Source organism: Poeciliopsis prolifica, unplaced genomic scaffold (genome assembly GCF_027474105.1).
Source record: "Poeciliopsis prolifica strain line A6 unplaced genomic scaffold, Auburn_PproV2 SCAFFOLD024, whole genome shotgun sequence".
Taxonomy (NCBI): domain Eukaryota; kingdom Metazoa; phylum Chordata; class Actinopteri; order Cyprinodontiformes; family Poeciliidae; genus Poeciliopsis; species Poeciliopsis prolifica.
This window is the reverse complement of record NW_026562399.1, coordinates 5,747,936-5,766,179: the sequence shown is the minus strand read 5'-3', so window position 1 is coordinate 5,766,179 and position 18,244 is coordinate 5,747,936. Positions and strand designations below refer to the sequence as shown.

At 40.3% G+C, this 18,244-nt stretch overlaps 1 protein-coding gene across 4 annotated transcripts in view; it reads right to left on the bottom strand.

Annotated features, from left to right (window-relative positions):
* The window catches only part of ntm (neurotrimin), a 224,514-nt gene that overhangs the window by 59,865 nt on the left and 146,405 nt on the right, over positions 1-18,244 (bottom strand). For 2 of the 4 annotated variants that reach the window (XM_055046715.1, XM_055046719.1), the window contains exon 1: positions 412-1,024. In XM_055046715.1, the coding sequence (XP_054902690.1) occupies positions 412-587 (176 nt within the window). In that variant the 5' untranslated portion in view covers positions 588-1,024. Of the gene's footprint in view, positions 1-411; positions 1,027-18,244 lie in introns of those variants that run through there. The other 2 variants (XM_055046717.1, XM_055046716.1) reach the window with 2 other exon arrangements.

The following is an 18,244-nucleotide window of genomic DNA, read 5'->3' as shown; positions in this document are numbered from 1 at the left end:
AGCTGTTTGTCTCATCAGAAGACAATCATTACCTCCCCCCTCCCATCCCACTAAACTCTGCATTAGCTGCAAATGCAGCCAACAGTGTTGCTGACAGCTGTCAGAGATTAGAAGCAGGCTACTAGTTCTGCGTTCAATGTTCTTTCTGGCACTAATCCCGCGGAACCCCGCTCCCCCTTTCTCAAACCCGAGGTTGCTTCATGATTATAAAAAAAAAAGGAAAGAAGAAGAAGAAGAGAGACAACCTGTTAAGTTGCGCTTCCCTTCAAGTCGATCCCTTCGGGTGAAGCAGGCAGGCGGTGCGCAACTTCAACACAAACAACCGAGAGCCAGCAACAACACACACACCCACACACGCACGCACACACGCACACACACGCCACAATGCACGTTCACTTCATCTGCGCTTACCTGAGGAAGACCGTCTCTCCTTGTCGGACAGTGATGTTGTCCATCACTTTGTTGCCGGACTGAGAATCCCCCTGGCTGTAGACCGGAGACCCTGCGTGAAGCACAAGAAGCAAAATCCTCAGCGACACCACAAGTGAGCGTTTGGGAAAAGCGGCAGGAGACGTCCGGACGGGCATCGTCAAAAAAAAAAAAAAAAAAAAAAAAAAAAAAAATCCGGACGTCAAAATCCGAAAAGGAAAGGGGGGGGGAGAAAAAAAAAGAGAGAGAGAACTCCCAACGAGGCGTCTGGTCAACAGCCTTGAGGAGATAATTCAACTCCAGTTCATTAGTCCTAATCCAAATCTCTGTGCAGGTAGCCGTGGTGCGCACACCGCACACACACACACACACACGCCCGCACACGCAGACCCTGTCTGTCTGTCTGGGAACATACACTCTTACTGTTCGCTGTCATTCGAAAGCAAAGCGCGCTTTTCTCTCCAGTTGCTTTCTCTCTCTCTCTCTCTCTCTCTGTCTCTCTCTCTTTCTCTTTCTTTCTTTATTAAAAGAAATTCCAAACAATAAGCGCAAATCCCTTCAGTACGTCTATGAGGATCGTGGATCACACAGGCGGTTAATCTGGCACTGAATGCAAGGTGAGGGGGGTGGGGGGTCCGGGGGGACGTCTCCAACAGATCTTCTGTTTCTTTTGTTGGCTCTCAGCAGCAGCGCTTTCCGTTTCTGCTTGCGCCAAACACAGTCAAATGGTGTTACGTAATAAACAATTGCGTGCATAAATCCATAATGCATACAATGTGTAATGACGCACTATTCTTGTGCGTAAAGTATGTTAGGCGCATTAACTAAGTTTCGTTAAAAAAAAAAAAAAAAACATGGAGAAAGGCACAAATAAATAATCAAATCAAATCATGATGACAGATTTGTTCATTTTAAAGGGAGAACCATACATTTTTCTACATTTTTGTTTTGTTTTCAGATATTATTATTATTATTATTATTATTATTATTATTATTGTTGTTGTTGTTGTTGTTGTTGTTGTACTCTGGTCCACTGGTGTGCAAGGATTCCATTTACAAATGTTTCCCACTCCCCTCCGTGGGGAACATGTTTAGGCCTCAGACCTGCAGAGGCGTCTTCCAGACAGGTACCGGAGCTCCTGACAGTCAGTCCCAACACACAGTTAACGGATGCAGAGGAAGCCTTGGGGACTTATCGGTCCCCAGCGCTGCCGAGCAGCTCTCCACAGCGGCCGAATGATGTTTACAGCCGAGGAAGATTCACAAACCAACCGCCAAGCCTCACGCAGCTCTAAAATCTGACCCCAGCTGAAAGTCCATTGGTGTTTCTCGATGTGTCTGCAAGGCGTTCCTTGTCTCTGGCGAGCTTTATTCAATCTCAGACACACATCTGAGACTGTGTGTCTCAGATGATCATGGTGTCATTTTACCATGATTGAACCTTTCATTACTCTGCACCTGTACAACATGACAGACACCTCAAAGTTCTTTCTCTGCAAATCGGGCCACAATTATTTTATCAGTCAATCAGCTTAAGGACACGAGTTGTATTTGAAAAAAAACAACCTCAGATGCACTATGGGTGATCTCCACCTATGCGCCACTGGACTCCGTGTGTTTGTAGGAAGTCAGATGGTGCTAATGAAGCGCATTGATTCAATTGTCCTCACTGTGTCTGTAAAACATAAAAGTGTGAGGCATTTTGCTGCTCCTGAGATTTCACATCAGTGTGGAAATAGTAGGAACAACACTCAAAGTGGTCTCTAAGAAGCTATTTTTAATTTCAGTCAATCTGGAAATGACTATCAGACAATTACAAAACACATAAGAGTCCATCGCTCTTAAGAGAAATTGCTCTGAAGCTGAAAACACTAAAGACAGTTGCCTCTTTTCTAAGGAGTGGAAATAAGCAAGAAAAAAGGGAGAAAAAGACTCCAGATTATAAGGGACTAATCAGGATACTAAATCCTAAAACTCATAAAACTATAATCACAAAAAGCACAACCTTATGAATCGTATGTAGACGCTGTCAGCAGAACGTGCCTGGCTTTGGTTTCACCTGAAACAACTGCAGGCATTGCAAAGTATTTGTCCACATCGTATTTGTGCCAACAGCTCACAACAAGAACACAGAGGGACTGAAATAAAAAAAATATCTGCACAGAAATGAACAAACTGAGGACAGGACGTAAAGAGGAGCGAGTCAAAATCCTTCAGTTATTTATCTTATAAAAATAATGAGTTTGTGGAACATCTCATAAACGATGTGAGTTGAACAGGCACAGCTCTCCTCACAAAATCCTCACAGAATTCAAAACCTTTTTCTTCAATGTCTGAGATGAAAATGACTCAAACATAAGAAGAAGAGTAACTTAACAAAACATGCATGTCCGTAAAGGCAATACCAAGAAAAAGGGAAACAGGGCCAATGGTTGTCATGATGTCTGCTGGAGACTGTGCCGGAGAAGTGTGGCGATCTGCTCAGGACACGAGAACAGGAAGCAATTGCTTTGTACCGTGCACATTCGTGCAGGTGAGCTGCCTATTTTAAGCCAGTGAGTCATGTTCAGTGTGAAGGTTATTTGTCTGCCAGTCAGCGCGTGTGACGGTACTTTTGTGTTGTCAGCGACAACATGCTACACGTTCCAGTAGGCGTATAGTAATGACATGAACAAGTTTGAATACTTTGTCTTTTATTTGGTACAACTACAAAACAAAAGTATCTCGAAAAATGCCTGTAAGATCTTTAAATCTCTGAAGAAATCATCTAAAATCTATCATGCACTTTGTCATAAAGTCGAAATGAATCAGAAGTTGTATTACATAATTGCTTCTTTGGTGGTGCTGTTGTGTCCACCTTTTCACCTCATCATTAAATACATTTCAAATGACTCTGTTTTTATCATCATTTCTGCTAGAGGTGAATTGGAATCGTGTGTCGCTTTCCCTGAAAAAGGCGTCTCTCTAAGAGTAAATAATGAAAATATTGCGCTTGAGAAAATATGCTTTTCAAAGATTTTTTTTGTTTGTTTTCTGAACTGAAACATGTCTTTGTATTGGTCTTTGCAACTGTTTATATTAACAATTTTGATACAATGAATCCTGGTTCCATCCAGTTACACAGTAAGACAAATGTTAAAATGCAATTACATGCCTGGACACTTCAGGTCTCTCATTGAATATGTAACATCTGCTTTTAAGGACACCCTGATATGTATTTTTTGTCAATTGTTGATCTCTGCTGCAGCAGCAATCACGATACATAGTGATTGTATCATCAGCGTCTTGCAACTGGTTCGAGCATCGTATGTAAACGTTGAACAGCAACTCGCACAAGATCCTTGTGCTACGATGTTCCAGGTTGTCGGGGTGTTTACTGCTTACCGTACATCAAAACATTTTGTTCTCTGACTTTGAGATAAGAAGCAAACCAGCTGACTAATTGCTTACAGTTTGTCCAAGAGGATGCTGTGGTTGTCAAAGGCAAACACTGCTCTCGTGGTTCCTGCTGCTCTTTGTCTAATGAGCTTTTGATATTTTCAGTGAGAGAACAATTGGCAATTTCTGTCTGGCATCCTGATCTAAATCTCAATTGTTTCTGAAAACTTGTTCATTTTAATAAGGGTGATAAATATCTTGTCTTGCAATCACTCTCTTTCACAAATGTTGGCAATAAATAAATAAATAAATAAATAAGTAGACCTCTAATTTCTATGTATTCTAGTGGACAAGCTTTAAAAATCAATTGCTGCAGTAACTGCGGCGTTCTGTTTTGTGAAAATGTATTAGGTCTAATTCACACATTTATTAGGTGGGTTGAATTTTTGATCTGGGGCTGCTAGAAAGCTGAAGATTAAATTAAGGACATATAATGTCGCATGATAACTGGAAAAGGTTTGAAATGTTTTAGTCTCATTATTTCACAATGGGAAAATCTGACCTTTTAACAAGCGTGTGCTCTTCTGAGAGCGCGATTGCCAAAAAGCCTTATTTTATTCACATGGTTGTCTTGATAAATTTCAAAGTGTTGCATTTAAGTAAAAAAAAAAAACATTTTTTTTTTTTATTTCCAGGAACAACTCAATTGCGTGGAACTACTTCTCAACTCATTTTAGGCAACAAGTTAATTCAAAAAACAAACAAAAATGAGAAAGATGAAACGCATAATGGTCTGCCCAAGACCAGAAATATAATATGCTGATTATCTGTAGAAAGCTATTCAAGCGTCCATGTCAGCACGACGGCTTTGTTCCCAGAGACGACTTTCACTGGTTCAGGGGATTTGTGCAGTGCAGGTAGGGCGCAGCCCATTTAGGTGCACAGGATTGCAATGATCAACACAATGGAACAAACAAAAGTGCTTTCCTCTGAAATGTGAGGGCCTTTTGCTTTTAAGTGCTCCTATATGCCAGGCCAACAATAAGCATCAGCAGAGATGACAGGCCCCTGCTGAGTCTCCTCAAGAGGCCGGCAGAGGGAAGAGAACCACAGCACTTAGACTCGTCACACAGACCCTGTCAGGCTGCTGGCCTGGATGTATCATTTTAGGTTTCGCTTTTTTCCAGCAGCGTACCGCATTAGTGGAGAAAAAGGCCATTTGGTTAAAAAGAAAACGAAAATAAAAAAATTATATATATACAATCAAAGTCAGAGATTATGGATTCTTGCTATTCCTGTTTTCCTCATCAATTTCCTCACTGTTCCTGACCAAGTAGCTGCCAATTACCCTTGACATGAATCCCTAATAGTACAGTCATGTTCACTTCAGTTTAGCTTAGCTTATATATGCATTTGTTAATTCAGGAAAAGGCAAACAGGTTCAGTTCACATAAAAGTGAGCCGAATACAACTCAATACAGACAGAATGTGTAGAAGGTTAAAATTCAGTTCACATCGCCAATAAGCTAAAATCATCTGATTTTTAATAAAACGACGCAACTAATTGCATTTTGTTGTTGTTGTTAAATCTAACCACAATTTCATATGTTATCACCAAATTATGTACATGTACTTAGTTTTTCAATTCAAATTACTCTCGTTAAAGGCGCGGATAAAGTTTTTTGATCAAATCCTCTTACGTTCTGCTCTGGGATGAGCCTTTCTATGATTAGAGGAGTTGAAGTATCTCAGGGTTTCATTCACAAATGAGAGAAAAAGGGAAGCAGGAGACACATCTGAAGCAAGCATGGTGAAGTGATGCGTGCATGAGATGTTCAGACTCAGGTTCTTCTTTTTTAGATAAAAGAAATAGGGGCTAAAACTGACTTCATTCAAAATTGCCATTACCCCCTCCCCCCTACCCCCCACTGCTGAACACAACAAACAGAAGAGGGGGAAAAAAGAAGCAAAATAGATCAAATGAATCTAGATTACCTTTGATCCATGAATCTGGAACCGTTGATAGAAATTTGGAAGTTCTGCTCAGCTGCTTTCTGCACTTTGACAGAGTGACCGAAGCCTGGACTTCAAAGAAAACATATCTTGATATGAAAAACTCTTTAAAAAATGTGCGGTCGTGAGCTTCTGTTGATGAACTGTGGTTGTTCAGTGTGACAAACACACAGGGAAAATGATTCAGCTTTCTCATGACCAACGAGGAAACATTCATGTTTTAGCGAGTTTCTCAACTGTCTTGTCAGTTTGCTGCCAGGGTCTAACTGTAAAATATCTGATGGACAGATATTTCTTTTCCCCTGATCTTTCTAACACGATCCTGCAGCAGCAACAAATTACATGGAATGAAATACATCACTATAAAGAGTGACAGAAGCTGCAATCAAGACTGGCATCAAGTTCAAGTCTTGCGGTATTTTTCCAAGATGTTTCTTGTTCACGGTCTCGAGTGGAGAAGCTAATGCTTATTCTTTAGACAACAGCCTGATTGCTTCCAGATGGCCACCTTAAATCTTTAGGACTCTCTTCGACCCCAAGGGTAGATCAGATGTTTGTGAACGATTACCTCGCTGACTCCAGCAAGAACATCAGCGGAAACGTTTCAGCAAATCCACTGGTTAATTATTGCTTATTGCTTCACGATCTGGGCCTCACGCCACATTTCTCTCTGTGCCTTCTTGATTCCACGTTTCTAGATTCCTCCACATCATACAAGCGAGATATAAAGTAATTACTCAAACATTCACAAATGTGGTCTCGGAAAGTCCTTGACTTGTGTTTTGGCTCACAGACAAAATGAATAATTGCCGGGAAACAAACAGCAGCAGTGACATGGAGGGCATGCTCTGTTTTAAGTGGCTGTCATGGCAACTGGTTGGTGTCCAGCCCTCTCATTCGCTCCCACAGAAGGGGCGGCAAGTCCTTCAGGCTTTCGCTCATCTTTAAGCCTCACAACGAGTATTCGCCAAGATCTTTATTACTGTGGGCTTGAACAATCAATACTAAAAGCCCTTTGAGGTTAGAAATCCAAAATGTAAGTGACCATTACTTTCTAATAAAGAGATTGATGCTGGTGAAATTGTCTTCCTCACCCTTGAGCAATGGCTGACTGACTACAAGGGAAGGTAAGTGCACTTAAGTGGCTAACTTTGTTCTCAGATGAGAAAGCAGTCAATGCCATGCTATTCCAGAGTGAGACTTTGTTACAACTGGGCAGCATGTTATTATTAACTAATATATATATATATATATATATATATATATATATATATATATATATATATATATATATATATATATATATATATATACATATATATATATATATATATATATATATATATATATATATATATATATATATATATATTATATATATATATATATATATATATATATATATATATATATATATATTATATATATATATATATATTATATATATATATATATATATATATATATATATATATATACATATATATGTGCATGTTATTTGTAAAGACATTAAAGTATAAAAATGGTGATAAACAGGTTTGCGGCAGCTTTTCTCTCTCCAGTATGAGGACATTTATTTGTGGCTCTGCTAACAGAAGTGCAGGGTTTTTTTTTCTGGTATTGGTGACGACTGCAACAAGCCTTAGTGATGTGTGACAGATTATACACAGGATGGTTTGGAGAAGAAGCTGCTGGGAAGCGGCCAGCTGACTGAGCTGACAACGTGATGATGAAAGTCATGCGGTGTTCAAAGAAAAGAACAGCAAAACACAAAAACTTCCTTTCCCTGCTGATGCTTAGCCCTTGGATGATTGGATGGATTGTTTGCAGCTGCAGGTGCATCCCAGGAGCGTTCACACCTGTGAGCATGAAGTGAAATAGTATTTGTTTTTTCTTTCTTTTTTTTTTGCCTCAATCTAAATTAATTAAAGAAACAAATGACAAAAGAAGCCAGTGGCATCCATCAGACTGGTGAGACAGTTCTACCACTTTGGGTCTTCAGCAAAACCAGAGAGAGATATATGGCTCCCTAGTAGAGGAAACCTGGAGTGGCGGCGGAGCCAGGAGTCGTCTACCAAATTTATTCCAGGGTTAGAATGTCATGTCAGATTGCATCATGACCCAGAAAATTAGAAGTGAACTTTTTTACTTAAAGGTTTGATTGTTTTATTAAAGTCCTTTAGTAGAGTCGTCCTCATTTGAAATCGTCAAAGCTCGTCTGCTATAGTATCCTCGTCTGTTGACATTGTCTATATTTTTTTCCTGCAACTGCAAAAGAATGACATCAGAACATTTGCATGTCATTTAGTGTATCTGTTACCGATCCATGCTTTTCTTTCAATACTGAAGATCCGCCACTCCTCCCTCACTTTATGCGCAAGTCAGCAAGCTCTCCTGGTAAGCCCCCTAGCCCCAGTCCACCAAACCCCCAGTAAAGTAATCCTCTTTCCCAGTAAAGCAGGGCTGGACACCTGGGCATCTCTCTGACAGCCCGGTGAGGCATTACGGTTGCTCCAGTGACCACCAGTAAGGCTTGAAAACCGCCAGTCCATTTAAGAGGCTGTGAGCAGAAAAATGTAAAAGTTGAAAACATTCACAGTAAATGTGAATAAGTCTGATCACACACTGATGCTGAAGGAAAAGGTAAACTTATTGAACTTCATCACCTCTTCAGAAATCGGAATATTTACACCAAACTCGACTGAAGAGTTTTATTACTTGGGAATATTTGTGTTCAAAACGGCGTCCTTAACATTAAAGATTGTACTATTATTTGCAAATGATATTGAATAACTCCTGGCTTCCTTGACATTTAGATTATTAGCCCTGTTTCGTTGCCGCAAGATCCTATCTAGTGAAGGGCTCCGGATGGGTAGGTCATATTTTCATTCAAAGATCAAAGGTCAACTCTGCTGACAGTGATGCTAATAACTATAAAACCTAATTAACGGGCACAAAACAAGATATTTTCTTCACTAGTGACATCAATCTGCTTGTACAGCTCTGCAGTACGAGCATCTGTAATGCGACGCCATCATAACGATCAAGCAGCAGACGCTCTTTCCTGACAAAAAAAGAAATGTAAGGATTAATTGAAGACAGCATAATGCTCAAGAAAAAAAAAAAAAAAAAAAAAACCTCAGTGTCATAAAAAGCAACTGATGGAAATGTCAAGCATGAGAGTCACAGCACCCACACAGCCATCCTGATTTTTCTTATGCTGCCACAAAGGAAGGCATAAAACAGACTCAAGCAGAGAACAAAAACAAGAAAAAGAAACACTTCTGATGATCTGTGTGACTGGTTGGTGGTGAAATCTGTCCTAGTGCTTTCAATTCATGGTCTTTAATCATTGTGAACTGGCTCTAAATTTATCTGGGCCACGTAAAGATCTTAGTTTGTGTCTGTGTGAAACGGCAACGTTTGTTCAAGGTGTTAGAACAGAAACGCCAGCAGAAAGCTTAACCCATTGCTGTCATTTATTGTGATGGCTTCTTCATTCTCTAAAAACAACGTGAATATAAATGACTCCTTGAAATTAACAAATATATATATACTATTGTGGATCCTCAGAGATTATTCAGTGCAACTTCTTGGCAACCAGAATTGTTATAAACAATGAAATTGTTGCAACTTGGTAAAGTTAAACTAATACATTTTTGTAGCTTACAACAAAAACATACCTTTCTTTTAATTGTACCTTTTGTTCCCAATAGTTTTCACATTTGGGTCACCAGCTGTCAACATGACAGGTTGCTGTTGGTTCCACCTGACATCTACTTTGAAATACACTCTGGAAAACGGATCTTGTTTACATCTTGTGAACAGAATAAATACCTGACGGAAAAGTAGGAAGGTGGTATGTAGAAATAGGACATTAACGACTGAAACATTTCCTGTTTTTTCTTCTTTTAAAAAGTCATTTTAGAGCACTACAGACTCTGGCTGAATGTAGTTAGCAAATGTGGGTTTACAATACTTGTTCCACCGGAATGCAAAACAACTACTCAACGCAAACATGATGGTTTGCAAAGCAGCTCTTAAATCAAGGCGGTGACACAAGTTAAGGCTAGAACATCTCACAGTTGCAGGTAAGTTACCAACTGCTCATAAACTCTCAACAGGACCCCGCTTCGAGCAAATATGTACAGTAATTATGAGCACAGCTGTTTTGTGTTTCGTTAGTTTGGTTGTAAAAGATGCCTGAGTGGGCAAAGAAAGCAGCTCTCACAGACAGCCTGGAGAAGAAAGCTTCGGGAGGATTCTGTTTAAAATTTCACAACCTGCATCGTTTCCACGGAGGATTCTGACTCCAGAGGTTCTCGCTCCTCGGTGGGTTGCAGGATTCGCAACAGTAAACAAACACAACGATTCCCGAACACTTAAACCAAACAGATTCCATTGTCAGTAGTTTAGCATAGCTGTATTGATACAATTCACAAGCTTAAATGTATAATGGTAAAAGCCAGCTGCAAATGTTTTTGTTGGAGTCTCATTTTGCACTACTTTACAACAAGTAGTTGTACACCCACAGATGTACAACAGATGTACACCCACTGTAAAACAGATGTACACCCACTGTAAAATCTTGGTCCTGGTTGGTTTTGTCCGTATTGAGGCTTTCTGGGGTTCATTATCCCACAGCGAATTGAATTCGTCTTTGTTTAATGAAGCAAATACAATGGCTGCACGTTTATCTAACCTCGATTTCCACCGAGGTTAGATTTAAATCTTGCAAGAACCTGGCGAAGACCCGACAGAGAGTGTCCTGACTTTTGCCACCAGAAGTGAGCGTGCAGCATTTCCTCTCCATTTGGGAAATAAATGTGCCGCCCCATTCGATGAATCTGAATGTTATTGGAAAGCCCGTTTATTTCATCACTCGGTGAAACACATTCTATAGATTAATTGCACACAGATGCATGTTTGAACGCCTTTACGTTGGGTAATTATGATGATTTTCCACTTACAGCTAATGAGAACATGACATTTAAAAATAGAATATTACATCAGGCCATTAAAAACAGCTAATTAAAAACAGAAATGTGGGCTTAATGAAAAGGAACTTTCAATCTGTCAAACGATCAGGATGTATATTTTAATTGATTGAAGATGACTCTAATAGTAGAATTGAAGAATAATTCAAAATCAAAGTTAAACAAATAAATCCCTTACAGCTCACCCAATAAAGAGCCTTACAAAAGTAGATTTCTTTTTTTACATGATAATAAATAATTATGCAAGTCCCTGTGATTTATAGAACCTATAACAGATACACTAATATTTCCAAACATGAACTAACATGATTATATTTTCACTTTCTTAGAATCTTGCTGCTTCAAATGAACTGGGAGACAGGCCATCTCTAATTTCACAGTTCCTGTGATTTTGCCTCCCAGCCATTGAGGTTTTATTGTTTCACCTTCAATTCAGCTCACCGTGGACGCAGCAGCCACTGTGAGATTGTATCATTTCAAGGAAGGAACGGGCAACGGCTGCAACGGTCCGCCGTGCAAAACGCCGCAGCGTCTCGGTAAAATGTGTAAAGAACACAACGGTTGCATAACCCGCAAACCACAGTCGGAGCTCGGGGAGAAAAGTGCAATCCTGTAAAGATGTAAAAAAAAAAAAAAAAAAAAAAAAAAAACAACAACAAAGCCTCGGTGGGATTGAATATTTACTTTCATCTCTTTTTGCGAAGCTCAGATCCAGCTCATTTTCATCTTAATAGCTCACAACAGGTTTGCAGGCAAATGCCAAGTAATGTTTGCTAAGCATATGCTGTATGAAATGAGGCTTCGTCTCATCTTATCTGTGAACGAGATGTAATAGAGTCGCAAACGACGGAGCGGAATCAGGACTGCAGCCAGTGATTGGCAGTCTGTACCGGAAAATATAGACGTCAGCCCAAGGAACACTGTCACACAACAATATGAGCCTCATAAAAAAAAAAAAGAGCAGATATTCATACACTGATAGACTAGGAGAGCTTTTTATTACAGCATGTAATTAAATTCTCCTAGTGCAAAATAAAGATAAGGATTCCATTACTCCTCTAAAACATTCTGGGGATAATGGATTTTTGTGGTTGATGGAGCACCTCATGTGGGACAGGTGGGATTTATTCCCAGGCTAAACTCAGGCAAACAGACAGTCGCGGCGTCCAACCACCAGGAGCCGGCGCCGACATTTGATGCTCCATTGGCACCGGAGGCAAATGAGATTACACCGAGGGAAATGGAGGCGACTCGTTCCTTGACAGATTTACAGATCTTCTGCGGACAAAATACGCACGCAGAGGCTGTTAAACCCATCATCTGTGGGGTGAATTACACACAGCTCAGAAGAACTTCTTTTGGTTAGAAAATCCACACAAAACATCCGGTGTTGATTTAGCCGCCATCCGTCCCTCCCTCCCCATCCACGCTTCGATAACTCCTCGGGCGTCACGTGGAAAGCGCCAGGTCACATTTCTTTTTGCCGCGCTGGGACTCGCAGAAGCTCATCTTTTCATCAGTTTGCTAAACTACTCCGTGTGGCTGTCCTTGGCCTTTGATCTGTTGGATGCTCACAATGGACGAATCCCACAGCAACAATAACTGTACATCACAAGACTTGCAAGAGCATCAGTTTTTTTCTTTTTTTCTTTCTTTCGGCCTGATAGATTCAATCTGAATATGAGCAGCTAAGACTGCTGGCATCCCCCGGTCCCTGAGCAATAACAAGTGAAGGTCAAACGCGGCTGCACTCGGTTCCACTTTACAAGTTTCTCCACCAGACTGTGGGAATTCTGCGGCGAGTGACAAAGGCAAAGTATTTAATGCCTAACACACTATCAAATCAAAAGACGGTTTAAAAGTATTTAAACTTTTGATTGTGCTAAACCTCTCATTAATGATTATATGTGAGATAGGGCGCCACAGTCTGCTGTGTTCACTGTGATTCTATTGATTCCAAGCTCTCATGCGACCAACAAAATCTCAGACCTGATACACGTGTGAAGTTGTGATTGTGGATTTACCAGCACCAGGAGCCTTTGGCCTGGTCTTCCCATTGTCAACACGCCACAATGGTTTACTGTAAGAAGCCGAGGGCAAAAATCCAGGCTCTGCTCCGGCACCGAAGCACAGCTGTTCACAGACACCAAAGACTTTGTTCGTTGTCTTGACTAGTCCTTTTATTCTCTGCGTCTTGGTCGACGTTTCTTCTTACGTCTCGCAGTGTCCAGTGCTGGACAATCTAATGTCCTGTTCGTCTCTGTGAACATTACAGGAGCCAAAACCATTATACATCACAAGAAAAACAAACAAAGATAACATGTAAAGGTATATATTGTCCATCTTTTAGATTTATTGGGAATTCCTGCAGCTCTTTCGGTGTTTCTCTCGACCTCTTGGCAGACTCCTGGACCTCTTTAAGCAAATATACAGTAATGTCTATATCTTTACTGTGCCAGTGGGGTATGTATGATTCTTTGGCATCTTTAGCTCTTCCACTGACCAATATCTTTCAACCATAAGGTCATTTTGATCCGCGGTAACCTCTGTGCACAGTATGGATTTAACTAAAGGATGCAGACGAGCAGATGTCAGGTCAATCATTGAGCAGCTGAACTTGACTTCGAGTTAGCTCAGTCTCAATATAAATAGTGCCAGGTGCCAAAAAGACTCAATGTTGAAACTGAACCGACAACTTCTTCAACATAGTATTGTTTTAAGGTATTGTGCTACCAGATTATTGGAGTTTTTTGGTAAATTGCCATCTATCAAAGGTGTGTTTGACTTGAAATACGGTGCTGAAACACGGAGAGCAAATGGTGCTGCGGTCTTTCCAGGCCCCTCTTGAAAAAGAGATTGTGGATCTCACTGAGGTTCGTCTCAAGTTAAGTAAAGGTTATTATTATAGAACTGTAAATAATGCACTTTTAAGTAGATCGATTAAATCTCATTTTTTGCTTCACAGAAGTTTGATATTTTTCACAAGGACTCTGAGCCTTTTTAGAGCCATTGTGCATAAACGGTGATGACGTTTCACTATCAAAGAGTAAATCTTACTACAAAATGTATGTAACCTACTTGATGTTAGGTACAGTTCATTTGTCCTTACATTCAAAAAATCTTTTTTGATTCAAGTCAGTTGTCATTCTACAAAAATCAGATTTAGAGCCATGATTAAAAAAGCCGAAAACTTAAAGGTTTTCACTGTAACACATTAAAATAGAAGACAAGTAATAGGTAAAGTAGTTTGATTTTAGCTGGAAATAAAGTCAAGCGAATTAATCACTGATTGATCATACGTTTGAGAATTTGACAATAACCTAATTTAGAGCAAGCTATCGTGAACAAAAAGCATCCTCTTCCACAGACAAAAAAAAAAAAGCATTTCAAGCCACTTTTTTAACAATCTTTCAGTTGGACAAGACGAAACACGCCGGCCTAAATTATAAATCGATCTCAGAGTATTACTTGGCAAATTAGAGAAGAGAAGAGAAGATGGATTGATGTGATCTTAGTTATGAAATGTGCCGTCGGAGTGTGGCAGAACACTGGCCTCCGATAAGCACTCTTCTTGACAAAAAGACTACGGGACTTCCCTCCCCCCTCTTCCCCCTTTCCATATAAAACCAAACTGAAAAACTAGGATGAACGTGTGCAGACGCTGTGCAGACGCTTTATGTAAATGTTTGACAGTGGCAGTTAGCTGTGACGCCTAAAGTAGCAGTGAGGGATCTGTAGGGAGCGGGTGGGGATTCTGACGGAAAAATCATTGAAATTAATCTTTTAGTTGACAGAAGCATTCTGTCACCCTTCACACACTCAGTTATTATCTGCAGATTGGAGCAATTTTCCACCAAGAAGTGCCTCCTGTTGGCACAGAGCTTGAAGAAGTAAAGGGTCATTAGTCTTCGAAATAAGGCCAGGCTAATGAGGGCCAGTCAAATATCACTGCAGTCCCCTTTAAAGGACGTTGGTTTGAAAGCCTGAAGGTGCTACGTTCCCTTGAGATGTTTCTGTCAAATATATATGCAGACATAGAAATTGAGGTTTCCATCATTAGGCTGAATCAGACTCCTCATTTGAACTCGGTTTACTTATTCAGGAATAATTCTCCACCGGGCGAACGTGGGGACCGATCCAAACCAGCAAACTGCTCGAGTTGACGTCAAATTAGCAGAAAATCATTTCAAAAAGAATATATTAAATTCTGTCTAATTCCACATCCAGCCCAATGTACCTCGAGACGAAACTGCAAAGTCAGGCACATGGAATACAAATCATTATTACATGGACGTTTAGTTTGAAAAATGCCAAAAGCTGTTTGTCTAAGGAAGTCAGCAGACTGCACCGAGTGTTTTCTCTGACTTGAAAGAGAGAAAACAAAGCGGCGCTTTTAGGAAGACCTCTAGAAAATGAAGATTTAGTTGAGGTGTCATCCGCCCCGTTGGCCCAGGTTCACCCAGTTTTAATAGAAGTTAGAAAGTGGGAAATAAATATCTGCAGATTTATAACCTACAGGGAATAAACTCAACATTTATTTGTTTAAACAAGCATTTTTTTTTGTTGTTTATTTATTTCCATTCCCACGTAAATTAATAAATAATCCCATATGACAAGTCATATGGGATTATTTATTGTACTTGCATCTTGGCCAGTGCATGTCGACAGTACACTGTCGACAGCCTCGAGATGTTTACATTGTCTGCTTGGTATTTAGTTGGTATCCGTGTAAAAACATTCATCCATCATCTGTCACCCTTATAGTTGCTGGTGCCTACCTTCAGCTGCAGTCCGGGCAAGAGGAGGGGTACGACCTGGACAGGTCATCAGACAACATTTCTGTGTTGAGAGGCGTTTCAAACAAACAAGACAAGCAACCATGCACACACACCTAGGGAAAATTTTTGGAAGACAAATTAACCTAATAGTTATGTTTTTGGAATGTGGGAGGAAGCCAGAGTACCTGGAGAGAACACACGCATGCACAGGGAGAACATGCAAACTCCGTGCAGAAAGACCCCGGGCCGGGAATCAAACCCAGTGCAGCCCCGTGTAAAAATAAACAAAGGTAAAGTAAAATCTACAGTGAGTTCTGAAAATTGAGAAATCGTGAGCGAAAATGTCCCTCAAAAACAATAAATAAATTTTAAAAAAGTTCAACATATTGGGGGTTTTTTTCCCTGCAGTCTACATAATTTTTCTAGATGTTTATTTAGACTCATCCTCCAATAATCCCATCATCTCTCTTCGTTCTCCCCGAACTACTTCCGAGTAATTACCTGTGCCAACAAAAGTTTACTGAGCACACAGAAAAGCATCTCTGATGAATCACTTGCAATCGATTCATCAAATGGAGAGAGGCAGAGAGCTGAGTCGTTTCAGGATTTGGAAGAAAAAGAGAGCGAGAGCAAAGGAGTGAGGGAGAGTGAAAATCTCCGGGGGTCGTCCCCTGCCCGCACATTAATGCACGGCTCTTTTTAAAATTTGAAACAAGGCCTTTCTCCTGACCTCCTATTGGACACCATTGTGCTCTGATAAATGACAAAGCATCCCAGTGGGAAGCTAACCTTGGTTTAGAAGACCAGAAAGGTACATGCTGAGTTGTGCCGGTGCTCAGGGCTAGGCCTTTTTAAAGAACAAGAGAATAGCTTTGAGTTAAAGAAAATGAGCGAGCTCAAGGCTCAATGAGAGAAAAAGCGCCCCTCTCAACTTCTTCCATTAGAAAAGTACGACCTATAACGATCTTCAACGTTTACATGGCGGACACCTTTATTTGGGGGAGCAGAAAAAGCTCATCTGCTATGAACTCAGGTCTGTGGCGGTTAAGAAGAGGAAATATGAATCTGCTGCCAATTCGGTATAAAAGCCTTCCACAGCCGTCACTAACAAGCTTGCATTTTAAGCCAGAATAGGGTCAGAAGTGCCTGCTGGCTTTTATTGCTAGTTGTTGATAAGTCCTTTAAATATCTCCAGCAGTGAGAAAATGTTACCATCATTTTTTTTTTTTTTTTTTTTTACTTTCTGCTCAAATTGATCAGGCGGCACATGTTGGCAGGACGATCAAGTGGCTCGTTAGGCAGAGGAGGAATTAGGACTGAGTGTGTCAGATAAGAGAAAGTCGTGGCTCCCCATAGGCGTCTGTGTGGTTTCCCATCACATGACACCTGAGCTCCCCGAAGGAGCTTTTGGCGCTGCGTTTTATCAGCCCGGGAGCCCCCATCTCCCTCCAAAGCAAACCCAAATGTGGGGCAGGCGGGCTCCATCTGTGTGTGGGAGAGATAGTTCAGCTCAATATTTGGTCAACACAACATGACTTGGAACATTCTTATTCTGCTAAAGTGAGGAAATGTGCAAATGTGTTGCAGTTTGTGTGCGCTGTGTATGTGCAGGGGCCGCTTCAAAAAGTGAAGATGTCATTATATTTGAAACAAATTATGTAGATAAAACTGTTAAACTGATATTTTTAACCATTGTGATTTTCTGCTTACAGTTAATAAAACATGACAAAGATTTGAATATTATGTCTAATGTAGTATGTTTAATCCCTGCATAAATGTCCTTTAATCTCACAAACGACCTTCCTGGGAACACATCCTTAATTATCTTTTATCTATAAATATCACACAATCTTTTTCAACAGATGGACAAGTAGATATGTGTATTTTATCTCTGAAATCTGTTATGTTTTATCAAATTTGTTGCTTGTGAACACAAAGCTGGCCAATAATTCTCATCCTAATTGATTCAAAAACGGTTCTGAGACACTCAGACAGTGTTGCTGTATTCTGCAGTGATTGATTTTTTTTTTCCACCAATCAAAATCGGATAGACAGCATTAAGGAGTTTAAAAAAAATGGATTCATATTGAAGGAGGAGAGGAGATAAACACACTGCAGGTCAGAGGTCACCTGCATCCCTGGTCAGTCTCACTCTGCTCATTAAAAGCAACAAAAGAATGTTTGAAACTCGCTTTCAGCAAAGCAGAATTCATTATCTCTCCGCAGGCTGTTGGTGGTAACAGTAACTGTGTGGGCAATATTGACTACAGGGCCCTCTAGAGGATGTGGGGAATTCTTTTTTTTTTCTTTTGCATTACCCTAACCCTAAACCTAAGGAGAACTGAGTCATTCAGTCATGTTTTTGGACTGTGGGAGGAAGCAGGAGTTCTCAGAGAGAACCTGCTCATGGACATGCAAACTCCAGGCACAAAGAAACCAGGCAAGGACTCTTGCTGCAAGCCATCAGTGCTACCAGCTGTGCAGCTTCTAGAAGGGACACGTTCATAAATAATGATAAAAACAAAAAAATGGTATCAGAGCCCCAGAAAATGCAGTCCCTTTGAAAACAATCATAAATAAATCAGGACACCCTACAAATGCTGGAGTGTTTTCCAAACCTATTTGTACACACCGATGCTTAAAATATAT